Source organism: Crocodylus siamensis, chromosome 2 (assembly GCF_052110815.1).
Source record: "Crocodylus siamensis isolate JL-2025a chromosome 2, ASM5211081v1, whole genome shotgun sequence".
Taxonomy (NCBI): domain Eukaryota; kingdom Metazoa; phylum Chordata; order Crocodylia; family Crocodylidae; genus Crocodylus; species Crocodylus siamensis.
In genome coordinates this window covers 7,676,916-7,701,705 of record NC_143396.1, presented here as the reverse complement: position 1 = coordinate 7,701,705, position 24,790 = coordinate 7,676,916, and the positions used below count along the sequence as shown (strand labels likewise).

At 51.8% G+C, this 24,790-nt stretch overlaps 1 protein-coding gene across 1 annotated transcript in view; it reads left to right on the top strand.

Annotated features, from left to right (window-relative positions):
* Positions 1 to 7,151: 7,151 nt before the first annotated feature.
* GFRA4 (GDNF family receptor alpha 4) overlaps positions 7,152 to 24,790 on the top strand; it is a 129,582-nt gene continuing 111,943 nt past the window's right edge. The window contains exon 1 of the mRNA XM_090035107.1: positions 7,152 to 7,388. Coding sequence (XP_089891233.1) covers positions 7,349 to 7,388 — 40 coding nt within the window. The 5' untranslated portion in view covers positions 7,152 to 7,348. The remainder of the gene's footprint in view (positions 7,389 to 24,790) is intronic.

Sequence of the window (24,790 nt, the reverse complement as noted above, 5' to 3'; positions counted from 1 at the left end):
CTGAAGAGCTCTCCATCCCCGGGGCTCCCCTCCATGGAGGACTTTTTATCACAAGCCAAAGGGCCACCCCCATCTTTCTTGGCGAGGTCCTACTGCTATCGGGAAGAAGGGCAGCTCATGTGGATGCACCGGTGAACTTAGTTCAATCCTGATTGTGCTACCGACATCTTGTGCGGTGCTGGGCAAGTCACTTAATCTCTTAGTATCTCTAGAGTTAAATGGTGCTGGTAAAACTGCCTTTTGTCTGATGGGGATTGCAAAATTGCAAATTGAGATGGCAAATTCTTTTGGTGTTGGACTGGTCTCTTCCATGCACATGTGCAGCATCCAGCCTGAAAGGGGATGCCATTTCCATTGAGACTCCCGGGTGCTGCTGCAAGACAAATAATAATAACAGGCACTTATTTTGCATCCCATCCCTCACAACCCACTCTGAACAATTCCTCCTTTCATCAGACATTTGGAGCCCTGTCGCTGCTGTCTGGGGCCCAAAGGGCATCTCTGGTCAAGAACGGTTTTTCCCGAATGACAGAAAAAGAGGATTGGAAAAGACGTCACGAGAGCATCTAGTCCCGCCCTTTGCTCCAAACCATCCCAGACAAGTGTTTGTGGGGGAGATCCCACAACCTGTCCCAATTAGAAAGCATTTCTTGCTATCCAGCCCAAATCTCACATCATTAGAGATTTAGGTCGGATTTCTAAAGAGATCTTGTACTTTCCATCCAGTGTTTCTCCTAGGGGACAGGGTATCGACTGACCGCGATCCTCTTTCCAAAACCCCTTTTTGTTTTTGAAGGCTTCTCGCACCCCCTCTGCTTTCTTTGCTTTAGACTACTTAATCCTGGTGCTACCAGCCATTCCTCGTGTCATATTTTCTGGATCTCTGATCACTTTTCTTGCACTCCTCTGGACGCTTTCAAGTTTGTGCACATCTTGAAGTGCGGTGTCTGAAACTGGTAGGGCCTAGCCACGCGAGCAGAGTAGAAGACTTGCTACCTGTCGCATGCACCCAGCCCCCTGCTATTTTTTGTAGGGGGGTTGCTGTTGATTGATATTTTTGCAAAAGCATCACGTGGAAGCAGGCTGTTCCTTGTAGGTGTGATTGAGCAGGACCTTGTCTCACTTGCCTCATAAGAGGGGAGTAAACTGGTTTTTACAGTGACCACCCTAGAGAGCTGGTGGTGATTAATGCAAGTTATAATCCCCATTCAACCAGCCCGGCAGGGATCAGTGATTCTTCTCACTTAGCGGCATTAGTGGCATGTTTCTTCTGGGTGGCTTTCCCACTGGTTTAACCTCCTCCAAGCATTTTGCTATGGGAAGGACAGGCAATGCCTGGCTCTTGGGACAAATTTTGTCCGATGCTGGATGTTTGCCGTGTGATTTAGTCTGAAAAAAGAAGGAAGAAGTGTTGCTTTGGTGCCGTGGCTTTCTCTCCGGCCCTTGGTGATGTACGTGACCAGCCCGGTTAATCTCTGGAAGTAAGCTCCCCTCGAAAAGGACACCTGTGTGTGTGCATGTGGGGAGGGGGGATTATGACAGACCTGTCTCAATACCCATGGACATCAATTCAAGGAGGGTAGGAAACAGGACCCAGGCAGCGCAGAGGGGTTTACTCCATCTGTGTTCAGAGGTAAAGGTTGAACCTGGTGCAATGCAAGAGAGAATCCCACCCAGGCTGCTGCCCAGTGTCCCATCTCCCAGACCCCAAGTGCCTGTCCAGTCTCCTCTTGAAGACCCCCAAGGATGGGGGGAGCCCCACCTCCCTGGGGAGCCCATGCCAGATCCTGGCAACCCTGACTGTGAAAAACTTTCTCCTAATGTCCAGCCTAAACCTTCTCTCTAGTAGCTTATGGCCATTGCTCCTTGTCCTTCCAAGGGTGCCCTAGTGAACAGATCGTCGCCTACTTCGTGTTGCTCTCCCCTTACAAATTTGTACCCCTTCTCTTGTGGAGACTGAGCAGGTTCAGGTCCCGTCGCCTCTCCTCGTAGGGCCTGCCCTGCTGCCCCCTGACCATGCGAGTGGCCTCCTCTGGACCCTCTCCATGCTGTCCACATCCCACTTGAACTGCAGCATCAAGAACTGGACGCAGTACCCCAGCTGCGGCCTGACCGGTGCCACGTAGAGGGGGGGAATCACCTCCCTGGACCTGTTTGCGAAGCACCTACGGATGCACGACAAGGTGCGATTGGTGACTCGTGTCCATCCTGGAGTCAACAGTGACTCCAAGATCGCTTTCTGCCTCCGTGGTGCTGAGAAGGTCGCCCCCCAGCCTGTAGGTATGATGGCAGCTCTTCTTCCCTAGATGCAGCACCTTGCACTTGTCCTTATCGAATTGCATCCTCTTGCTCTCTGCCCGTCTGAGATACCCTGTCAAAGGCCTTCTGGAAGTCCAGATAGATACCATCCACCTCGACTCCTGCATCTAAGCAATTGGTGGCCTTGTCGTAAAAGGAAACTAGGTTAGTCAACCCATGTTGGTTACCCCTCTGCATCACGTTAGCTCCCACAGATGTGCTCCTTGATCATTTTTTCTAGGATTTTCCCAGGGATAGAGGTAAGGCTGACTGGTCTATAGCTCCCCGGGTCCTCCTTCCTCCTCCTCTTAAAGTTTGGGATGACATTAGCCCTCTTCCAATCCTCCGGGACCTGACCCAAGCACCAAGAGCGCTCGTATATCCTTGCCAGTGGGTCAGCTATGACCCCCACTAATTCCTTCATGACCCATGGGTGGAGTCCCTCCAGGCCTGGTGATTTGAACGCATCCAGTCCCTCCAAGTGTCTTTTGGCCGTGTCAGCACTGACCGTAGGTTGGCTGAAGTTCCCTTTGTTGGTATCCATGATGTATGGCGAGGGTTCATCTAGTTACCCATTTAAGAAGACAGAGGCAAAAAACTCATTGAAGAGCTCTGCCTTGTCCCTGCTATCCGTCACTAAACCCCCCGCCCATCCTGTCCCGCACCCTCTTTTTGCTCCCAACATACCTAAAGAAGAACTTTTTATTGTCCTTAATCCCTGCCACTAGGCTGAGTTTTAGTTGCCTTGGCCTTCCTGACTGACTCCCTGCACATGCAGGCCAAAGAAGTATACTCCTCCTCACTAGCTACTCCCTGCTTCCCTTTCCTGTACGCCTCTTTTTTTTAGCCCTTAGGGTATCTTGGATGCCTCTGGTTAGCCAAAGGGGCGTCCTGGCCCCCTTGCCCCCTTTCCTCTCCAATGGGATTGACTCACTCTGAGCCCAAAAGATGGTTTCCGCGAGGGATGCCCACCCATCCTGGACCCTTAGCTCCTAGCACCCTGCTAACGAATCCCCTGAGTCTATTAAAGTCAGCTTTTTTAAAGTCCAGCACCCGTGCCCTGCTGGGTATGACGCCCACCCTTCGCTGGACAGTGAATTGAATCATTTGGTGATCGCTGTCCCCCTGAGTTGGCTTGAATCCGCAGGTCCCCCACGAGGTCATCCCCTGTGGCCAACACCAAGTCGAGCAAGGCGCTGCTCCTGGTGGGACACCTTACCCCCTGCCTTCGGTGCAGGTCCTGAATACAGACCCTGTGAGAGCTGACCGCTCCTCCCAGCATATGTCTGGGTAGTTAAGGTCCCCCATGACTACTGTATCTCTAGACCTCACAGCCTCTTCGAACTGCTTGGAAAATTCCCCGTCTAGCTTGCGTCCTGGTGCGGTAGCGTATGGTAGACCCCCTGCCACCAGATCCCTTTCACCCCGGGCCTCTTGGATCCTAACCCACAGCGTCTCTGCTTGACCACCTTCTGCCCCTAATTTGATTAGGGAAGATGTGTACCTGTTCTTTGACAGAGAGAGCAACTCCCCCACCTTTTTTCCCCTTATTTTCTCTCTCCTATGCCAGTGGTCTGCAAACTTTTTTGATCGCGCACCCTTATCAGTAAAAAATTTTTGAACACGCACCCCCAATATATGTATATTTATATTCACACACCCCATCAGTAAAAAAATTTTGAGCATGCACCCCCAATATACGTATATTTATATTCGCGTACCCCATCAGTAAAAAAATTTTGAGCACACACCCCCAATATACGTATATTTATATTTGTGCACCCTATCAGTAGAAAAATTTTGAGCACACACCCCCAATATACGTATATTTATATTTGTGCACCCCATCAGTAAAAATGTTTTGAGCACGCACCCCCAATATATGTATATTTATATTCACGTACCCCTATCAGTAAAAAAATTTTGAGCACGCACCCCCAATATATGTATATTTATATAAATATACATCTGAATAGAAATTCTATTATTTTCTTCCCGCACCCCAATTGATCATCTTGTGCACCCCCTGGGGTGCGCGCACCCCAATTTGGAGACCACTGTCCTATACAACCTATAGCCCTCTATTCTCACCACCCAGTCACGAGAAGAGTCCCAGCAGGTTTCATTTAGTCCCATTAGGTCAAAGTTGTTGCTCTCTAGCGAGAGCTCTTGCACCTGGCCCCCAGCTCTGCTCTGGACCAAACAAAACCCAACCCCAAATGCATTACAAGCCTGGCAACCCCCCCACCCCCCACCCCAGAGCATGGCTGTGGCCCCCGTTCATCTCCTGGCTTTGTCTAAGACCCTTGGCAATGGGTTTGAGGGCCAGTGCCCCTTTTGCTGCTCTGTGGGGCAGGTGTGACCTGCCAAGCTCAGAAGAGCTGCTGGGTTTGCAGGGGGGTAAGGGAGTGGAGATCTGAGCTCTGCACGCTGCCCATTGGAGAAGGGCTCCGTCAAAGTCCATCAGTCAAGAGCTGTGCGAAAGACACTGCTTCCCTGCAGTCATACACACCCCAGGGTGCTGTCCTGATTAGCTGCCTGACGTATTCTACAGGGCAGCCCCAAATGAATATATAGATACACACACACACACACACACACACGCACATATATATATATATATATATGTTCCCTGGTGCAAACCTTAGGGAGAAGCTTGGGAGGTCTGCTATATTTAAGGTGCATTGCCAAGGGGGAAAAGAGAGAAAGGTATTTCTTTTCTTTTGCTTTGTCAGTTATATAAAAGACCTAGAAAGCAGGATTTAAATGATTTTCCTATCTATTTTGCACATGAAAAGCAGTGGCGACGGGCTCCCCTGGTTCTCCTGGAATGCTGACATCAAAAATGGCAAGAAAATGGGTCCCTGAGCAGTGCCAAGTAGAGGAGATGATTATTCAGACCGGATGTTGGTGTTTTATGTTATTTGTGGTTATTTAACTCAAACACCTGCCATACACGGGAGAAAAAACCTCCTTGCAAAAGTTCAGTGTTTTCTTCTGAGCTGTGAGTTGAGGTCCAAGAGTGCTCTCGCTCCAGTCCCTTTCCTTTCCAACATTTCAGAGAAAAAAAACAAAACAATCAAGACTTTTTTGGAGGTTAAAAAGAATGAATAGGAAAAATATATATATATAAAAAATGGCAGACCTTGTTAGAAGAGAAACGACTGGCAAAAGGGCATTGGATTGGGAAGGGGGGTGTCTGCTGTTGACTTTCTGGGAGGATTTGAACAGGTCGCTTCACTTCCTCCTGTGTTAGCGACTCCCTCTGGAAATGGGGTATGGGGGTGAATGACACCCTCTCATTTTTAGGAGCCCCAAATGGCCTGGACAACACAGCATGCTCCAAAGGGCGCCGGCGGGCTCTTTCGTGGTATGCAGGGGTCATAGGGATTGTGAAGGGGTGGGGAGAGGCAAGGGGGCTCTTGCAGCACGTGCAATCGGGGTTAAGGAGATGGGGAGGGGTGGGAGCAGGTGGTGCCTACAAGTAACGGCGACGGGAACTGGTGGAGAACGTAACACTGGAGACAGCCGGTCATGGGGAGGTGGAAGATAGAGGGCATTTGCCCGAGAGCTATGGAGATCAGGTCTTGCGGGTGTCATGGGGGCAACCTGGTTTATGTCTTCCCCCGAGGCACTGGGTGTTGGCTGGGGACTTTGGGCTGTGCCAGTGCTCCTGCAGGGACCAAGGCTGGTCTCCATCTCCTGCACGGACCTGGCTAAAGGGTCGTGCCCCTCCACTTGGGGACAGGCCGACTGCCAGGTTTGGGGGGTGGGAGGGACATGGCAGGCGGCTGGGGTTGCACGAGGCCCCCGACTACCCCTTGCAAACCCCAGGTGCAGCCCGGAGGTGTCCTCGTGTGAAGACAGGGGTCTCTGGGGGGACATGGCAAGCGGCTGGGCATGGCACGAGCCCCCTGACCATCCTTTCCAAAGCCCAGGTGCAGCCCCAGAGGTCTCCTTGTGTGCAGACGGGGGTCTCCAGAGCGACATGTCATATGGCTGGGGTGGCACTAGACCCCCGACCAAACCCCCGGTGCAGCCCGGAGGCCCGCCCGTGTGCAGGCGGGGGTCTCCGGAGGAACAGGGCACGCGGCGGGGGTGGCACTGGACCCCCGACCAAACCCCCGGTGCAGCCCGCAGGCCCGCCCGTGTGCAGGCGGGGGTGTCCGGGGGAAGAGGGCATGTGGCGGGGGTGGCACTGGACCCTCGCCCAAGCCCCCGGTGCAGCCCGGAGGCCCGCCCGTGTGCAGGCGGGGGTGTCCGGGGGAGAGGGCACGCGGCGGGGGTGGCACTGGACCCCCGCCCAAGCCCCCGGTGCAGCCCGCAGGCCCGCCCGTGTGCAGGCGGGGGTGTCCGGGGGAGAGGGCACGCGGCGGGGGTGGCACTGGACCCCCGCCCAAGCCCCCGGTGCAGCCCGGAGGCCCGCCCGTGTGCAGGCGGGGGTGTCCGGGGGAGAGGGCACGCGGCGGGGGTGGCACTGGACCCCCGCCCAAGCCCCCGGTGCAGCCCGGAGGCCCGCCCGTGTGCAGGCGGGGGTGTCCGGGGGAGAGGGCACGCGGCGGGGGTGGCACTGGACCCCCGCCCAAGCCCCCGGTGCAGCCCGGAGGCCCGCCCGTGTGCAGGCGGGGGTGTCCGGGGAAGAGGGCATGTGGCGGGGGTGGCACTGGACCCCCGCCCAAGCCCCCGGTGCAGCCCGGAGGCCCGCCCGTGTGCAGGCGGGGGTGTCCGGGGGAGAGGGCACGCGGCGCGGGCGGCACGAGCCCGCGGCCCGGAGGTGTCCGCGCGCGCAGGCGGGGCGGGGCGGGGCGGGGGTGCCCCGCGAGGGCGGGCGGCGGCGGCGGCGGCGGGGCCGGGCCGGGCCGGGCCGCCAGACGCGGCTGTGAGGCGAGGCGAGGCGAGGCGAGGCGGGCGGCGCGGAGCAGCGGGCGGCGCCGCGGCCATGGCCGGCTGAGCCCCGACGTGCGGGCCGCGCGGGGGATGCGGGGGCGGCCGCCGGGAGGCAGCGCCCGCCCCGCCGAGCCGAGCCGCCGCCGCCGCCGCCGCCGCGAGGATGAGGGGCGCCCTGTGCCTGGCTGCGCTGCTGCTCTGGGGTGAGGCCGGGGCCGGGCGCGTGGGGCGGGGGTGCGGGCTGCCCGCGGCGGGGTCCGGGCACCGCTGCCTCGGCGCGGTCGTGCGGGGGGAAGAGCTCCCTCAGGGGCGCTGGCACAGCCCCGAGCCCCCAGCCAGCACCCGGTGCCGTCGCGGCGGGCCCGTGCGGGGGGAAGAGCGCTGCCCGGGCGTCTCGGCAGAGGCCGGAGGGGCGCCCCCTCTCCAAGCGGCGCGGCGGGCCGCCGGGGATGCAGGTGGGCGGCCGGGGGGAGTCCGGCGGCTCTGGAAGGTGCCGGCCCTTGGGCGCCGGGGTTTCTCTCCGCCTTCCGCGGCTCGGCGGCGCGGCTCCCGAGGGTGCCTCCTGTTCCAGGGTGTCGCGTACGTGTGGCAATAAAATGGATGTGCCGGCGAGGAAGCTCCTGGTGCCGTGTGTCATTAAGTTTCCGGGGAGCAGGGCAGAGAGCCCCGCGGCTCAAGGCATGATTTAAAAGGGGATGGGACAAAGCGCCGGTGCGGAGATGGGGCAGGGGGATCCCCCACAGTCTGGGGCAAGGAGCTGGGCAACCCCCTGCTTTATCTCCCTGTTGTGAGTCTCAGAGCGACGCGCGTGTGATGTGCCTCCTTCCAGAGACAAAAAGATTTTAAAAAGAGCAATCCTTCGACTAGTCATTATTATCCCACAAGGCCACTGCTTTCAGCCTGGTTTTCAGCGTCGGCAGCGTTTCGGTGGCACCTGTAGCCGCACGGAGCTACTGCTGGGAGCCGTGCAAGGAGTTAGAGAAACTCAGAACAGGGCAAGCACGGCAGGTTTGATGCGGTGCGCGGCGTGTGCATTTGTAAGACGAACTAGCAATAGCTGTTTAGTGCGAGGGCAACGCAGCAGTGCAGCGGGGCATCGTTCGGCATGCATCCCTCTGTAGGGCGCACAAATGCCGGCAGACTCTCCCTGTGCCTGGACAAGGGGGTTCGTGCTTGAAAGCTCACAAAGAACAATTTCCCCAGCTGTTGAATTGGTCTAATAAAAGAAACCCTATTTACCCAACGACTCTTGTCTCCATCTATACACGTACACATAAATATACATATAGACATGTGTACATATATATGTATATACAGATGTACATATTATCATATATATATATGAAAATATGTACATCTGTATATACGTACACATGTCTATATGTATATGTGTACATGTATAGATGGAGACGAGATTCTTTGGGTAAATATATGTGTGTGTGTGTGTGTATATATATATAGATCTGTCTGTCTATCTATATCTATCTATCTATCTATCTAGATATATGCGTGTGTGTGTGTGTGTGTGTGTGTATGTATATATATATACACGACACTTAAATGTGGTATCATTATAGCACCGGATCCCAAACCTCCTTGGCAGTTTAATCTCAGCTCTGGGAGCAGCAGGAGCACAGAGCTGAGAGGGACCAGGCAGGCCGGTGCCCTGATCTCCTGGGCCACCCACCACCCCTTTCCTGCCCTGCTCCAGCTCTGTCTTAAATGCCGATACGATTTTATTTGAAAGAAAACTGGACTGATGTAAAAGGGTTTGTACAAAATGATCAGACGGAGCCACCCCCAGCTGAATGGGGGACCCGGGGTAGCAGGCAGGTGAAAGTCCATGGCCTCGGGTCAGCGCTGCAACCTGAGCTGCTCTCAGCTGCTTTTCGCACCTTGGCATTTGCCCCTGAAGTGAGGAGAGAGAAGTGCCCCTCCAGAAAAGGAACAAAAGGACCCTTTCCCCTTTGAACTGACATTTGCCCCCGGCTAGGTCAGAGGTCAGCATCGTTCCCAGCAGGGGAACCTTAGGAGGACTGTCAACATGACAGCCAGGGATGAGTTTTTTGTTCGACTTGCAAACTGTTTATCTCCTTGCTGTTTTTCATCTGGAGGGAGCACCCGTCGGGGCTCCGGGCTCCACGGTGTTCGGCACTGTCCCCACATCGGGAGCAAAGACAGGCTTTCCAATTGTAACTGGCAATTGCACGGATAATTTACAGCTTCCCTGTGTTGGGGGAAAGCAATACGGATCACGCCGGGATGCTATTCATGTACGTGGCTGCGGATCTGTCAAGTTACATGGCTCCGGGCAAGAAACAGCAGGCTGAGAAATTGTCTTTGCTGGATTATTTTCAGTGCACGGGACGAGGAATCAAGATTGATGGGTTCCAGGCTGCACTCCCCATCCAACTCACGTCATGACCATGGGCAATTCGTTTCATCTCCCCATGCCTTGGTTTCCCCAGCTCTTTAATGGGTATAATAGGGATGTTGTGAGGTTGACTGTATGAATATTTAAAGGCTTCCAGATCCTGAGCTGATAGGTGCTAGGGAAGAGCAGAGTATCATTCATTGTAACCACTTATTTAAATAGCAAAACCAAAGAATCTATAATAGCTATGTGTAAATGCACATATAGCTTTAACAGCACATATAGCTACAATAGCACATATAGCTATAGCTATAATAGCTACGTGGAGATGCACATATAGCTATAATAGCACATATAGCTATAGCTATAATAGCTATGTGGAGATGCACATATAGCTATAATAGCACATATAGCTACAATAGCTACGTGGAGATGCACATATAGCTATAATAGCACATATAGCTATAGCTATAATAGCTATGTGGAGATGCACATATAGCTATAGCTATAATAGCTACGTGGAAATGCACATATAGCTATAATAGCACATATAGCTATAGCTACAATAGCTATGTGGAGATGCACATATAGCTATAATAGCACATATAGCTACAATAGCTACGTGGAGATGCACATATAGCTATAATAGCACATATAGCTACAATAGCTACGTGGAGATGCACATATAGCTATAATAGCACATACAGCTATAGCTACAATAGCTACGTGGAGATGCACATATAGCTATAATAGCACATATAGCTACAATAGCTACGTGGAGATGCACATATAGCTATAATAGCACATACAGCTACAGCTACACTAGCTTTGTGGAAGTGCACATAATAGCTATGTGTAAATGCAAAGAGGGCACTGGTGATGAGAATAAGTACCTATGGCATGACAGTGATGAAACACATGGAAAAGGAGCCACGTTTTGGGGAAGGAGTGCTGATCGGGGTTCCTTCCCATAGGAGAGCCTACATCATGCCAAGACCTAGAGCCAGCCTCTTACCAGTCCCATCCATTCATGCGATACTGCGGTGGGACTGTGAAGTAGCAGCTGGGAGGAAAACCATCTGCCGCCCAGTGGAGTGTTTACCTGGCGAGTTTTATTGTGCTCAGTCGTTAGCATAATTTGTAGCACATGTTTCCTCCGAATTAATCCCCGCAACAATCAAACTCGAGACAGGCACTTCTCTGGCCGGTTCATACCTGTTGCTGGAACTCAGATCCCAGAGAAAGCTCACAGATCTCATGGTGCATGCTTGTGTGCGTGTGCGAGCGCTCACGGGAGAGAAGCTGCAGAAATGAGTGTGTTTCTCAGCTCTGACACATGCAATGCAGTGTTTGCTTACTGAGGTGCAACGCATATTTACATCTCTCTGGGTGTGTCTACACGAGACACAGACTGCGCAGTAGCCTAATGACCCTGCGCAGGGCAAAACCTATGCCAATAGGCATTAGTATTAGGCTACTGTGCAGTTAGCGTCGTTAAAGAAGCTAGCGCCAGTGAAAGACAGTAGCATTACTGTCATTAAAGACAGTAGCACCAGGTACTGCACATTGATTTAGTCCTTGGTTATACAAGTGCTAACCTTAATGCGCAGTAACGACAGCACGTTAATGAACGTGTAGGCCCTCTGTGCCTGAGAGATGGGGACGAGACATAAAACGTTCAACTTAGCGGACTTCCCTTCACACGTTGCCCCAACTGGTAGGTTTGCTTCTATAAGGACATCAAAATCTAGGCCAGGGGTTTGCAACCTATTTTCATTTGTGGACCCCTAAAACATTTCACATGGACCCCTTTGGAAATTTGGAAGAGAAGTGCAGATCCCTTTGCATTGTAAGAGTGGGTATTCGCATACTTTCGCCATTTCCAAGCAAAGAGAAAGTTTTTTTTTCTGGTAGTGCTGGAGTGACGTCCAGGAGTTACGTGAGAGGCCTGGCTTTTTGTGGGCGATATCTTTTATTAACCCAAAGGCATGACGGGGATACAGTTAGACAAGTTTTCAAGTGCAAAGCGTTCTTTTGAACAATGATGAATATCTTGCATTTGAAAGTGTGTCTAACTTCACCCCCCACCCCACTGTTGGCCCAATAAAAAATATCGCCCACAAAAATCCACGCTTCTCAGAGAGAAAGCTCGATATATGAGCTATAACTTAAGGGAATGTAGCTCTGCAGAAATATTTTCTCAAATGAGAGCTAAAAGCCATTATGCTGCTTCTTGAGGGGCATCAAAGTCGAGGCAACTGTGGTTGATTTTAACTCTCATCAAGAAAACATGCCCTCAGAGTTACACTCCTCTAACTAACCACTAATAATTAGTGCTTTCTTTTGGGTCAGAAGTGGCTTTTTCTGCCAATTCACGAGTTCTTGCAATAGATTTTTTTTTCCCACTGTGGTTGAAATGTTCTGTCTCCAGATGAAAAAATATCCTACTTTTCCTTCCACAGATTTTGCCTTTGTGGCAAAAGACTTCATATTTATTTCTCCCCCTTCTTACAAAAAGGGAACGGGCGTGGAAAGGTTTCCCACTGAAGCAAGTCTTTTTCTTTTTTTTTTATTCCCAGTTCTTTTCCAAATAACGAAGCATGGCGTTGAAAATTGGGACTGGGACAAGGAAATGTCCATTTCTATCAATGTATGGATGACTGTAACGGCTATCTTCTTCCAGCTGTCCCTGGACACAGCATCTGTTTCTCTGGCACCTGCCTTAGCAAGGATTTAGAGCCGTGGCAAGCTATCAGGGGACCAGAAAACGTGGCAGTTTGGGACCTGGCGATCCTACCGATGCCTCCCACTCCTGTGGTCCCCCAGGTCCGGGGCCGGAGGAGCAGGCTAGTCGGGTTGCCATCAGCTGGCCCTGGTTAGCTGAGCCGAACTGGTTTCCAGTGGCCTAACTCCCCCTAGCTGCCTCTGCTGCTTGTCTGGTGTGGCTCTTTTCTTTTTAAGCAGCAGATTTTCCAGATCCCATCGGGCTATTTACCAAGATAGGTACTTTTCTATTTAGCTTCTTGTATCCTCTTACTGGTTTTCAGTGACCTGGTCCTGTTCCCTGGCTTCATCCTGTTCCTGGTTCTGGGCTCCAGCCCAGACCTCATATGGTCCTAGGGTCCCTCGCCGCATGGCTTGGGGTCTGGGGGACGTGACTTATGAGAAAAGGCGGAGAACCAGGCTGATTTAGCCTAGAGAAGAGAAGATGGAGGGGGTTGAAGAGCACCCTTCACCTCCCTGCAGGGGGGCTGCAAAGAGGATGGAGTTGGACTGTTCTCAGTGGGGGCAGGTGACAGAAGGAGCAATGGGCTCAAGCTGCAGCAAGGAAAGTTGAGGTTAGATATTAGGAAGAATTTTCTCATGAGCAGGGTAGTAAAACACTGGACCAGGCTCTCCAGAGAGGTGCTGGCATCTCCATCCTTGGCAGTGTTTAAGACCCAGCTAGACAAAGCCTTGACTGGGATGATGGAGTTGGGGCTGGTCCTGCTTGGAGCAGGGGCCTGGACTAGATGTGACCTCCTGAGCTCCCTTCCAACCCAAATTTTCTATGATTTTTTTTCTCCCCCACCCCTCCATCCCCTGACAGTCAGCTCCTGGCTTGTGGCTTAGCTTGGCGATTGCCCACCTCTTGGTCCCATACAACTCCAGCTGCCTGCTCCAGGCACCTTGGCTAGAGATGCCAGTCTGGATCCCTGCCCATTATTTCTGACCCACCTTGGCCTTTTGCTGTACCCAGGGTGACTGCCTATATCCCAGACCCTTTAGACTTCAGCTTCCCTACCTGCCTGCTCTTGACCCCCCCCCCCCCCCCCCGACTTCTGGCTCTAGTCCGGACCCTCACCTCCCTGCCCCTGCCTGTTTCTGATCCCTGGGGCTGCAACCCACTCGGGTCAAGCCCTGGTTGCCCACATCCTAGTTGCACCCCAGACACCCAAGCCCCTGGCAGACTTGGAGCCCAGTCTGGTTCTCACTGAGACCAGTGGCAATTGCATTGCGTTCACCCCTGGCATTTGTGTGTGAAATGCCATTGTTGCAATTGCTGCCCACGTCGTGGTTGTGTCTCTAAGCCCGTATGCCACAACCCCGTTGTACTGGGTGCTGTACAACCCGGCAGGCCTTTTCCACACAGACCTAAGCACCGTATTTGCTCACATGCAGCATGTCGCAGAAGGAGACGCGCCCTGTATTTTTGAAAGGCAGAAGGATCTTTCCTTGGAGAAAGTCACTGAGTAGCGGCAGCGAGGGAGCTGCTCCCTGTGGATCGTGCACAGATTCTACTTTTGCTTTTGCCCATTAAGTGTCAACACTCATCTTACCGTATTTCCTTATGCATAATACATCCTCCAGTTTCCAGCATATGATTTTTTGGAAAAAGGTGTGCATTGTATGTGAGAAATACAGTAGTGTAGTGTCTCAGTAGTTTAGTTAGGAGCAGAATTACCATTGCCTCCTATTAACAGATGAGGACCATGGCAGAGAATTGAACTCCCAATCCTCATTGTCTATGTTTGTATGGTTTGAGGCCTTTTTTTGCTCCAAATTTCCTAAATTCTCATGTCCTGATGCAGAAATTGTACGATTGGGAGCTGTGAACCTCTGCCCAGCTGTCACTCCTCCTGCTGCTGCCTGGGTCTCCAGGCTCCCCCTCTGTCCTACGTTTTCTGCTTCCTGACCCTACTTTTGGGAGCAGGGCGATGCAGCATGGCATGGCCTGAGGAGCCCATGAATGCAGTGGGAGATCTGGGTGTGTGGCCTGGGGGAAAGGACAACGATATTCTTGGAAACTTGGGATCTGACCCAAAGCCCATTGAAGCAGAGGGAAATATTTCAGCTGACTTCCATGAGTTTCAGTAGATCCCTCATTAAACAGCGAGGCATGAGGTTTTATATAAATGCTTCCTTGTGGCTGAAATCAACTGGAGCATCAGTTTAACATCTGGCGTGTACTTCTACGTGGGTTTTAAGCCAGCACGTGAAGTGTTTTAATAGGTTTCCTCCCCACCTCCCACCAAATATGCCAGTGCACACGTCAAATTGTACATATTTTATTGCTCTCTCATCATTGTTGCTGCCGGGTTTCATACATGCTTCAAGGCAGAAGCAAGATTTGAGGAAAGAGTTAGTGGCCATAGGGGATCAATGCAAAGGCAGCAATCAAGGAGCGAGGGGTGGCCTAGATTGGCAAGCGGGCCAACATCAATGGCAGAGTTCAGGCTGCACAGTGTAGGACAAGGTCAGATAAGCTGGCTGGGGCCTCAGAAATGAACTTGATGGAAAAATGTGACCCATAACAGGATGTTTGAGTCACAGAGACGCATGAAAGGATTACCATGGAGTAAGTAGTCCAGAATAAACGTCATTCAGGATCAAGGAGAGGACACACTTCTCCCAGGCTGGCTGCCAGCAATAGCTGCTGTTGCAACACCATGCTCTGCATTGCTTAGCTCGAATGGCTAACCTCTTTAGCCCGGATTAGCGATTCGCTCAATCCAAACCAATTCCATCGCCACCTAGTGGAACCGGTTTGGATTGAGCGAAAGGCTAATCCAGGTTTTTAATTGACGCGGGGAACAGACACACCCGCCGTAATCTCAGGTAGAGTTTAGATTATGGTTGTATGGGATGGTTTGGACAGGGCTGATCCTGCCTCACACAGGGGGTTGGACTTGATGTGATTTCTGGAGGTCCCTTCCAGCCCCACTTCTGTGACTCCATGCAGTCATTTTCCCACTTAAAGTTCCTACATGCATTTGAAAAGGTAATTTTATCCTGGGTTTGAGTGATTTGTTATGTGGTCAGATTTATGATGTGCTCACACTGTATGCCAGGCCTCTGTTCTGCTTTTAGTATGCAGTAAAGTTGTATACTACAGACTTACAGAGTAAGTATGCTGTCTGTCCACACTGAGATAGGCGGGGGGAAAGGGACTGCCTTCAGTGAGGCCAGGAGGCAGAGAGGGTCTGCAGGAGTGTGACTTGTAGGGACGTGCCAGGAGGTGGCAGTTATCAAGGTGCGAGACAGCGTGGGCCTGCTTGAGAGTCGGGCTGTGTAAAGTCATAGCAAGGACTGGAGATAGCATTAAGAGGATCCAGATGCAGCTGTTGCACGTGCAAAGAGAAAGGCAAGGCTTGAACTGGAGACCTCAGTGCTGGACAGAGCAGAGGTGATGCCAGCCATGATGGAGTAAGGAAGGAACAAAAATTGGGGAGGAAAGATCAGGGCTGAATTGGGGGTGAGATACCCTTAAATTGCCAACAAGACATGTAGAAAGTTGTCCTTTATTATCACTTAATATCGCTGTATTTCTCTTGCACATAAGGGCTGGGATCTCACTATGCTAGGTGCTGTACAAATGCAGAACAAAAAGATAGGTCCTCACCCCAGACACCCTGCAGTGTATGACAAGACACGTCCGATGGGGACGGGAGTGCAGGGAAGCAATGAGTGTCATCATGAGATACCACCGACGTGCTCTGCGCTAGGACCATTGGCCAGGGTAGAGAGGATGGAGTCAGAAAGGGGGCAATGAAGCAAAGGGTCTCACCTGTCGGGGATCCACATCGGGAGAGTTCCCAGCTCCTTTCATCACTTGGTCTCATGGCAGCTCATAAAGGGGTCTGCACTTTTCAGCGGCGCTGAGAGCGGTGGTAATTTTCCCATCGCACACAGGCTACTGGCACCGAAGTCGACTGAGTCCCCATCCAGCACACACTCCATGCCACAGTCTCCCGCTAGATGCATACTTGCCTCTGGAGCAACCAATAGTTGCCCCAAGCCACAATAATACGTGTACCCCTGCATAACCCCCCACCACCTTCAAGGAGGTCTCCACCTTGAAGAGCTGAGAGTTTGAGCATACAATGAGGGGCACCAGGTAGGCGTAAACAGATGGGTACAGGGAATACAAGGAAAGGATGAAACAATTACCGTATGTTCTCACATACAATACACCGCGGCATAAAAGGTGCGCTTTTGGTTTTGAAAGGCAGAATGAAGGGAAAAAGGGGGTTTCCATGTAAGTAGCTGCCTAGCGGTAGCGAGGGAGCTCCCTGCAACTTGCGTGCAGGTTTTACTTTAGCTTCTGCTTAGTTACCAGCAGAAACTGCTCTTACCGTATTTACCACATACAACGCACACTGCAATTTCCAGCAGCTTTTTAGGGGGTCGGTGGGAAGTATGTTGCATGTAAGAAAATAAGGTAACATTAGCATAATGAACTGTGGTCACAGATCGCCAACTGTATAGGCCCTAGGACAAAGGTGTATTCTAAGACTAGGTCTGAAAGAGCCCAAAGCGGCCAAGTTTTCACGGCAAGGATGAGATTTCACCATATGGGCCAGAAGCAGCTTTGCCCATGGCTCTTTTGTCAGGGAAAGCTCCTGTTCCTCCCCTGTTGAATAACCCACCAGCCCAGTTGCAGGTGCCAAGGTCTGCTTGGAGAGACGGGAACCCCAGCTAGCACGAATGTATTGCCTCTCTGGCATAATTAAATTGCAGCTCCGCTGGCACTATGGCAGCTTCATCAGCTGAGGATTTGCCCCCTGGCACCTTCATTAAGGCAACTGTAAGTGTTTCTTTCAAGTGCAGGCTGGCTGTCCCCTTTTCCAACCCTGGCCCAGATGTGCTTACTGCCAAGCCTGTGCCTCATCTCTTTGCAGCTAACCTCTGCAAGCATTTCTCCCCCCCACCCCGTGGATAGCTCTTGACTCTCTTTCCCCTCCGTGATTATTTGTTAGGTACATAACCCTGGAACAGTAAAATTTTCCTCCCTCCGGGATGCATTTTGCATGAAAGACACTATAAAATAGTTGCCTGGTGTTTGTGATTTATTGAAACCAACTGGAAGAACGTTTCTCCCCTTCACTGTACCTGTGCTGGGTGAGTGTTTTGACAGGGTTGTACCGTATCACTCACTACCCTAACCGCAGACACATGAGTCGGAGGATACTTTGAGGCTCAATTGCACACAGCTGGTGTATCATTCATGCGTCCGGGTTATTGAAGTGGGGAGAACAGAGAGGGGTCCTTTAATGTGCTGTCTCTAAGCATGGTGCAGTGTTTTATCTTTCCCATACTGCTGTTCCCAGCTGCGTATTGTTTGAATCCACTCGGTTCGGGGAACAAGATTTTAAAGCTGTCCAGATGCTCGGAGGCTGGGATTCGGGGTGTGCAGACCCCAAAGGGTTTCACTCTCCTTGCTTGTTCCTTTTCCAAAGAAGAAAGAAGGCCGAGCGTGTAATTCAAAGCAAGAGTCACCATTATTCATTCGCTGCAGTAGAATTTCGCTTAGGGTGAGAGCTACTTGCTGGAGATTGCCTGCTGGAGGGAGTTTTTTCCTCCCCCCCTCAATCCATTTGTTTCAGTTTTATCCCACCAAAAATGAGTTTAACCCCCGCGGTTTTAAAATCCGGGAGCAGCAAGGCGTAGATGTAGGTGACCGCGGCTAGCTGACAGCATGGTCCGGCAGCTCTCTTGTCAGCTCTCCTGATTTCTCTCCTGCCCCATAGCTATTGAGGCTGGATGCTTTCGGGACCAGAGACTGACTCTTTGGTTGTTTAATGCCCACACAAAAGGTCCAGTTTTGGTTGGGTTGCAAAGCCCTGTTCTTAGACCACATCCAAATTCTTCTTTTTCCATTGGGAAGTGATGTTCGGGTGAAACAGCCCACAAAATGGTATCAATTTTGAGTGACGTTTCCCAATGGAAAATGATTTAGGTAAGACAAAAAAAAAAATCAATTTTGTAATACTTCATTCAATAAAAAAGGTGACATTTTCTTTCCTAAGCAAAATATTCCTTTTATTTCCCGCCCCCCTCCTTTTTTTTGTTGCATTTGGGATTATAGCAGTAGGAGCAGAATTGCAGTGGACTTTCAGGAAAAGATCTTAGAAATCAGAGAGAAGTTGGGCTAGACGGGACCTCCAAAGGTCAGCCGGCTGAGGCAGGCTCATCCCTATCCAAATCATCCTACGATCCCTAATGGAAACTCTTTGTAAAACAACCCTCGACCCTGCCACAACACTGAGCTAATGCCCTGACCTCCCACGGCAGCCAACGTCCTGCTTCTGCAAAAGGTTGTTAATATATGCTTCAGAGAGCCCAAGTAGAGGGCCACACTCCTTGCTATAGAGGAAGCCAAAAAACCCCCACAGACAATACCAGTCTGATCCTGGGGTAAAAGTCCCTGCTCACCTCAGTTATCAAGGTAACGGAGAAAAAAACTTTCAGGGTGGAAGAACTGTCTGAATTTTTTTTCTGAAAATGGTGATATTGCCACGTGGGGCTGATCTTTCCGAGATTTGATCCATCCTAGCTACCAGCACAAAAATAGCCATGTCCGAGCTTGGCATGAGATGCTTTCCCCGCTCACCAGTCCCCAAAGGCAGAGCAGCAAATCCCTGCACATGTATATCCTGTATGGCCATAGGTATCCTGGAAAGAGGAAGGATTTCTAAGGGCTGACCAGGTCCAAGCTGGTATCCAGGGTACTGGTTGGGGACCTCAGCTTTTGGACTCTCACTCTTGGATGATTTTGCTCTGCTTCTGGGATTGTCCCTAAGGAGTCTAGCACAGCAGCCTTCAGGGCAGGACCTAAGGCAGATGCTGCTTTGCTCAAACACCTCACGTCTCTCTGGTCCCCTGGGTTGTCCCTTCTCAGCACGCAATGGGAACAGCCTGCAGTAATGTGCACACAGATGCTTCTGGTGGCCTCACCTTGGCCGGACTGAAGCCAGGATTGCTGCCGCTGCCTTCTGCAGACCACAGGGACTGCCCTGAAGAATGGGCCGTGCTTTGGTGGACCTTGCGGCCCTCTTTCCAGGCCTCTCTTTCAGGCTGTAGCTAACCTGGCTTTGTCCCTGCTGCTGAGACCATGCACCCAGGTGCTATCTCTTTTGGAGCCCTGTGGACCATGTGGCTTGCTGCTGCTCTGCATTGCATTGTCTGTTGAGCCATGGGCATGAGAGACCTTCTTCTGTGCTTCTTTGGCTGACTTTTTCAGACTCATTAGCTATGACTGTTTACCTCCACCCATCCTTAGGTGCCTAAATAAGTTACTAGAGATCAGGCTTAAAGCTGGGCTTGAGATGAGGGCCACATATCGAGGTGCAAGAGATGTGGTTCCCAGGTCTGGCTGTGGGCGGGTCAGCTCATTTCTCTGCCTGCAGAATAAGACCATTCTCCATGGCTCACAAGAGAGCTGTAGGGACAGTCAGTAAGGTCAATGAGGGGCAATTACGTGAATGGGGACAAGGTAGGCAGGGTCATAGTTTCGTACCTGGTCGAGTCGGAAGGGACCTGAGCAGATCATCAAGTCTGACCCCCTGCCATGGCAGGAAAGATTACTGGGGTCAAATGACCACGGCGAGGTGTTCATCCAGCCTCCTCTTAAACACCCCCAGGGTAGGAGCCTGCACCACTTCTCTTGGAAGTTGGTCCCAGATCCTAGCCACCCTGACGGTGCAGTCGCGCCTCCTGATATCTAGTCTGAATCTCCCCCCTGCCAGCTTGTGACCGTTTTTCCTGGTCACTCCTGGCGGTGCTCGGGGGAACAGGGACCCCCCCAATGCCTGCTGATCCCCCCTGACTAGTTTGTAACAGGCCGCTAGATCCCCCCTCGGCCTTCTCTTGTGGAGGCTGAACAGGTTCAGGTCCCGTCGCCTCTCCTCGTAGGGCCTGCCCTGCTGCCCCCTGGCCATCCAAGCGGCCTCCTCCGGACCCTCTCCATGCTGTCCACATCCCTCCTGAAGTGCGGCGCCCAGACCTGGACGCAGTCCTCCAGCTGCAGCCTGACCAGTGCCGCACAGAGGGGGAGGATCGCCTCGCTGGACCTGCTCGAGATGCATCTGTGGATGCAGGACAAGGTGCGGTTGGCCTTCCTGACCGCGTCCCCACACTGCCGGCCCATGCTCATCCTGACATCAATGATGACTCCAAGATCCTTTTCTGCCTCTGCCCTGATGGGAAGGGAGTTCCCAGCCTGTAGGTATGGTGCCGGTTGTTCCTCCCCAGGTGCAGCACCTTGCACTTGTCAGTGTTGAATCCCATCCTGTTCTCATCCGCCCACCCCTGTAACCTGTCTAGGTCTGGTTGCAGCCTATTCCTCCCTTCTAGCATGCCCACATCCCCCCACATCTTAGTGTCATCAGCAAATGTGAACAGGTGCTTTTTACTCCTCGTCCAAGTCACTGATGAAGATGTTGAGCAGTGCGGGCCCGAGGACCGAGCCCTGGGGGACCCCCCTGCCCACGTCCCTCCAGGTCGGACACGACCCGTCCACCAGTTGGGGACACATCTGACTGTGTGGGTGTCGACACCACAGCCCCCAGTTTCTTAATGAGAACGGGGTGGGAGACAGTGTCAAAGGCTTTCTGAAAGTCCAGGAAGACGATGTCCACTGCTCCCCCTGCGTCTAAGGATGTGGTGACCTGGTCGTAGAAGGCCACCAGGTTGGTCTGACAGGACCTGCCACTGATGAACCCGTGTTGGTTGCCCCTAAGCATGATCTCCCCTGCTGGCCCCTTGCAGACATGCGCCAGAATAATTTTCTCAAAAAGCTTCCCCAGGGTCGAGGTAAGACTGACTGGCCTATAGTTCCTGGGTCCTCCTTCCTCCTCTTTTTGAAGATGGGAACCACACTGGCCCTCTTCCAGTCCTCTGGCCCCACACCAGAGCACCACGAGTGCTCATACAGCCGTGCCAGGGGTCCCACAATCACCGCAGCCAGTTCCCTCAGCACTCGGGGATGGAGATCATCTGGACTGGCTGATTTGAACACGTCCAGCCCCTCCAGAAGTTCCCTGACCAGTTCCTCACTAACCCTTGTCCTGGGTGCGCCTCCCCTGGGGTCTAAGGGGGGCCCAGTGGGGGGCTGATCCAGTCCCTGCTTAGGAAATTGGAGGCAAAGAAGTCGTTAAATAGGTTAGCTTTGTCATCTGGTGTGACAACCAAATTTCCTAGCAATTCCTTCCTTTGCAATTCACCCCGCTTGGCTGCGCCGCGCCGGACTCACCATGAATACTGAGAATTAAGCCCAAGGTGAATGCCCAGTCATAGATTCATTCAATCAAGGTGGGATAATAAACTCAACCTTTCAACCCGGTGACTCTGTTTTGGATGCAGAACTCTACCAGGTCTCCGGTCCGGGCTGATCACTCGGTTTCTAGGGGTTAATCCATTCGTTAACGCCCTGCTGTTACTATCACCTCCTGCTACCCATCGTTATCGGTGCGACAACCGCTGGGGAAGGCTGCGTGTTAAGAACATCACTCGCAATAGCCCTGCCTCTGGGTACAACAAATTTGACTCTGTCAGTGCTGACCTGGGAAGAGCCAACTGATGTGTATGGCGGTGGCTTGCACGCTGCCCCGTCGTTGGTCCAGCTGGAGTTGCCGTTTCCTTTGAGTCTCGGCGTACTCAGCTGTAGACGTCCTTAAAAGATCCCCCATCAAACATGGAAAAATTGCAAGTGATGGGCACTTGGGTCTTCTGTAACAAGGGCTGCCTGTTCAAATGGTACACTTGCTGTCTGCTAATGGAGAGGAAAGCAAACCGACGTGGTGAATTATTAGACAGGACATGGCTTGAATCTTGGCTTTTTTGACCCACTTAGGTAAAGGACCGGATGGGTTTAACTTTGCATCAGTGTTTGTTCGGTGTCAAGCAAGATTTGCGCGCTGCGTTACAAAGGTTAGCTGAATTATACTGGAAGGTTTGATGCTAGATCGGAAGACGGCTTTGTCTGATTTCTTTTTTTTGTTTGTTTTCCCCCTTAATTTGCTCCGTTTGTTTGCTGCCTTCTTTCATTAGTGACCCAGCTCAAAGTCTTTTTTAGGCTTAGCTGCAGCAGGTCTCCCCCAACCCCCGCTTGACAAACACACCGTGAACCTTGGGCTGCCTGTCGAGCCAGCATCTCTTGGTGGATGAAGAGCAAGGGGGCAAAGTTTCTTGGCTGAAATTCAATCCAGAAACAGAGAACGCTCTGGGGTGTCGTGACCACAGCCTGTTAATACCATCAAGGTGATGAGCAGGGATTAATCGCAGCCTTAGAAGAAGCAAGGGCAAAGAACAATAGTTGGGAGGAAAAGTTTGGGCGGCATCCTAGGAGAATGGTTTTCCTTCCCATTCAGAGCAATGGGTCCGTGCAATGGAGAGGGCAGAAGGGGCTTGCCGTTGAAGCCAGTGGGACTGGCCAGGCATCAGGAAGGGTGGCAGAGGCCTGGGGCTGTCCGAGGGAGTCAGGCACCTGATTCTCTTGTGAGGCCTTGCTCACTGTTTTGCATCACTTTGCAGAGGCTGTCAGCAGAGAGCATGGCCATGAAGCAGCCTGTGTATGTGGCTGGAAACCAGAGCTGCAACACTATAGCCTAGACCTCAGGACTCGGATTGCCAGCATCACCCAGCAAGCCTCCAATCTCCTGGGCTCATTTGACTCTCAAGCCACTCATTTTGATACCCAAATAGGGGCTGAGATCTGGCTTCAATTCTGGCAGCTGACTGATCTCTCTTGAAAGCTAGTATATGCTAATATTATTATATGATTAGTTGCAATTAAAAGCTAACGGTGATTCTTCTTAGCTCCAGCATTAGGGGCTTGTCCTGTTGACATGGAGACTTTGAGCCCTGGAGATACACCACCATCATGTTGGAATAGCCAAGAGATGTGTTGAAGGGTGACTGTGGGGTGGAGCTGGCTTGAAAACTACAAGGGAAAAGACACATTTTTTAAATAAAACTTGTGATCCAAATCAGAGTAAAAGGGAGGGAGGAAAAAAAAAAAATATATATATATTTCTTTTTGCAAGGAGCAATTTAAAAAAAAAAAAGGCAATTTGGGAGAACCAAAGCAGAATTGTGCTCCATTGGAAGATTGCAGTGATTTAACAAACTTGACATTCTCCCAGGGAAGAATCTGAATTTTGCAAAAAATACGAGGTTCTGTCTTAAAATGTTTACGACGGATCATTCGTAGCTACCCTCCAAATAGCTGCATATGGGCCTGATTTGGGGTTGTTATTAGATACCCTCAACTTGACAGACCTAGCTGGGGATCACTCAGAGAAGTGATCCCCCTTTCCTTCCCAGACCGCTCCCAATGCCTACGCACTATCCTCTGATGTTTCATTTTCTTTCCTTTCCCATCCATCCATCTTTCTTCTTAATGCACTCAGCTAAGAAGGTGGAATGATAGCAGAGATGTGGGAACTGTAAAAATGTACTCTCTGATTTAGAGCAGATAATTTTCCCCGTGCACGTGAGTCGAAAGAGGCCTGCATCTGCTGGATACCCTTACACAGACCATGCACACAGCACTTCTCTTGCAGAGCCCAGCTAGTAGCTTTGAAAGGGGCTCTTCTCCCCCACAAAGCCTGTGGGAGCCGAGCCTAAGTCTTCCTTCGTGCGGAGTCACGGGGAGCATGACCTCCTGGAAGATAAGACATGCGAGACGAGACCAAGGGAGCTCACTTTACAGAGAGCAGATAAGGGAAGAAGACACAGGGGAGAACATGATCACAGTCTATAAATACCTTCAAGGTAACAGTGCCATGGGAGGAAGAGGATTAGTCACACTCTCAGAACAGGGGAGGAGAGGAAAAAAGCTCAACGGCATGAAGCAGAGGACGGGAAAGTTGGGGCTGGTTGCAAGGGGGACGTTTTTACCCACGCAAACAAATGAAGTACGGAGCCGTCCGTCAGTGAAAAGTTGTATCCGGCAGAGTTGGGAGGGATTACTTCCATCATACGGTCACGTACATCGGGGCGGGTGATTATTTTGGGCGGAGGGCCACTTACTGAGTTTTGGCAAGCCATCGACAGGCAGCTGGGGAGATCAATATTAATTTTCTAAATTTTTTAGGGGGCCGTGGGCCGGATAGGATGGCCTGGCGGGCTGCATCCAGCCGGCAGGCTGCATTTGGCCCACCCCGGCGTACAGGCATTTGTGATGTGCCTGAGCTCCCCGTATTAACGACAGCCGAGCATCGTGGGCAAACGTCCCAGCATTCCCGAACCAGCCTGATTTATTTTAAGAGCATTTTTCAGGAGATCCAGGGATTCTTGCTGAACTGGGCTCTTGCAAGCCAAGCCCCAGGAGATGCCGTCCCAGCAGGAGCTCAGGAGTGTGCAGGCAGAGCAAGAAAACGATGGGTGGAGCGACCAAGAGGTCATTTTTGGTGCCTGGTACTACATCTTGACACGGTCCCAATTCTAGACACCCGCATCCTCCCCATC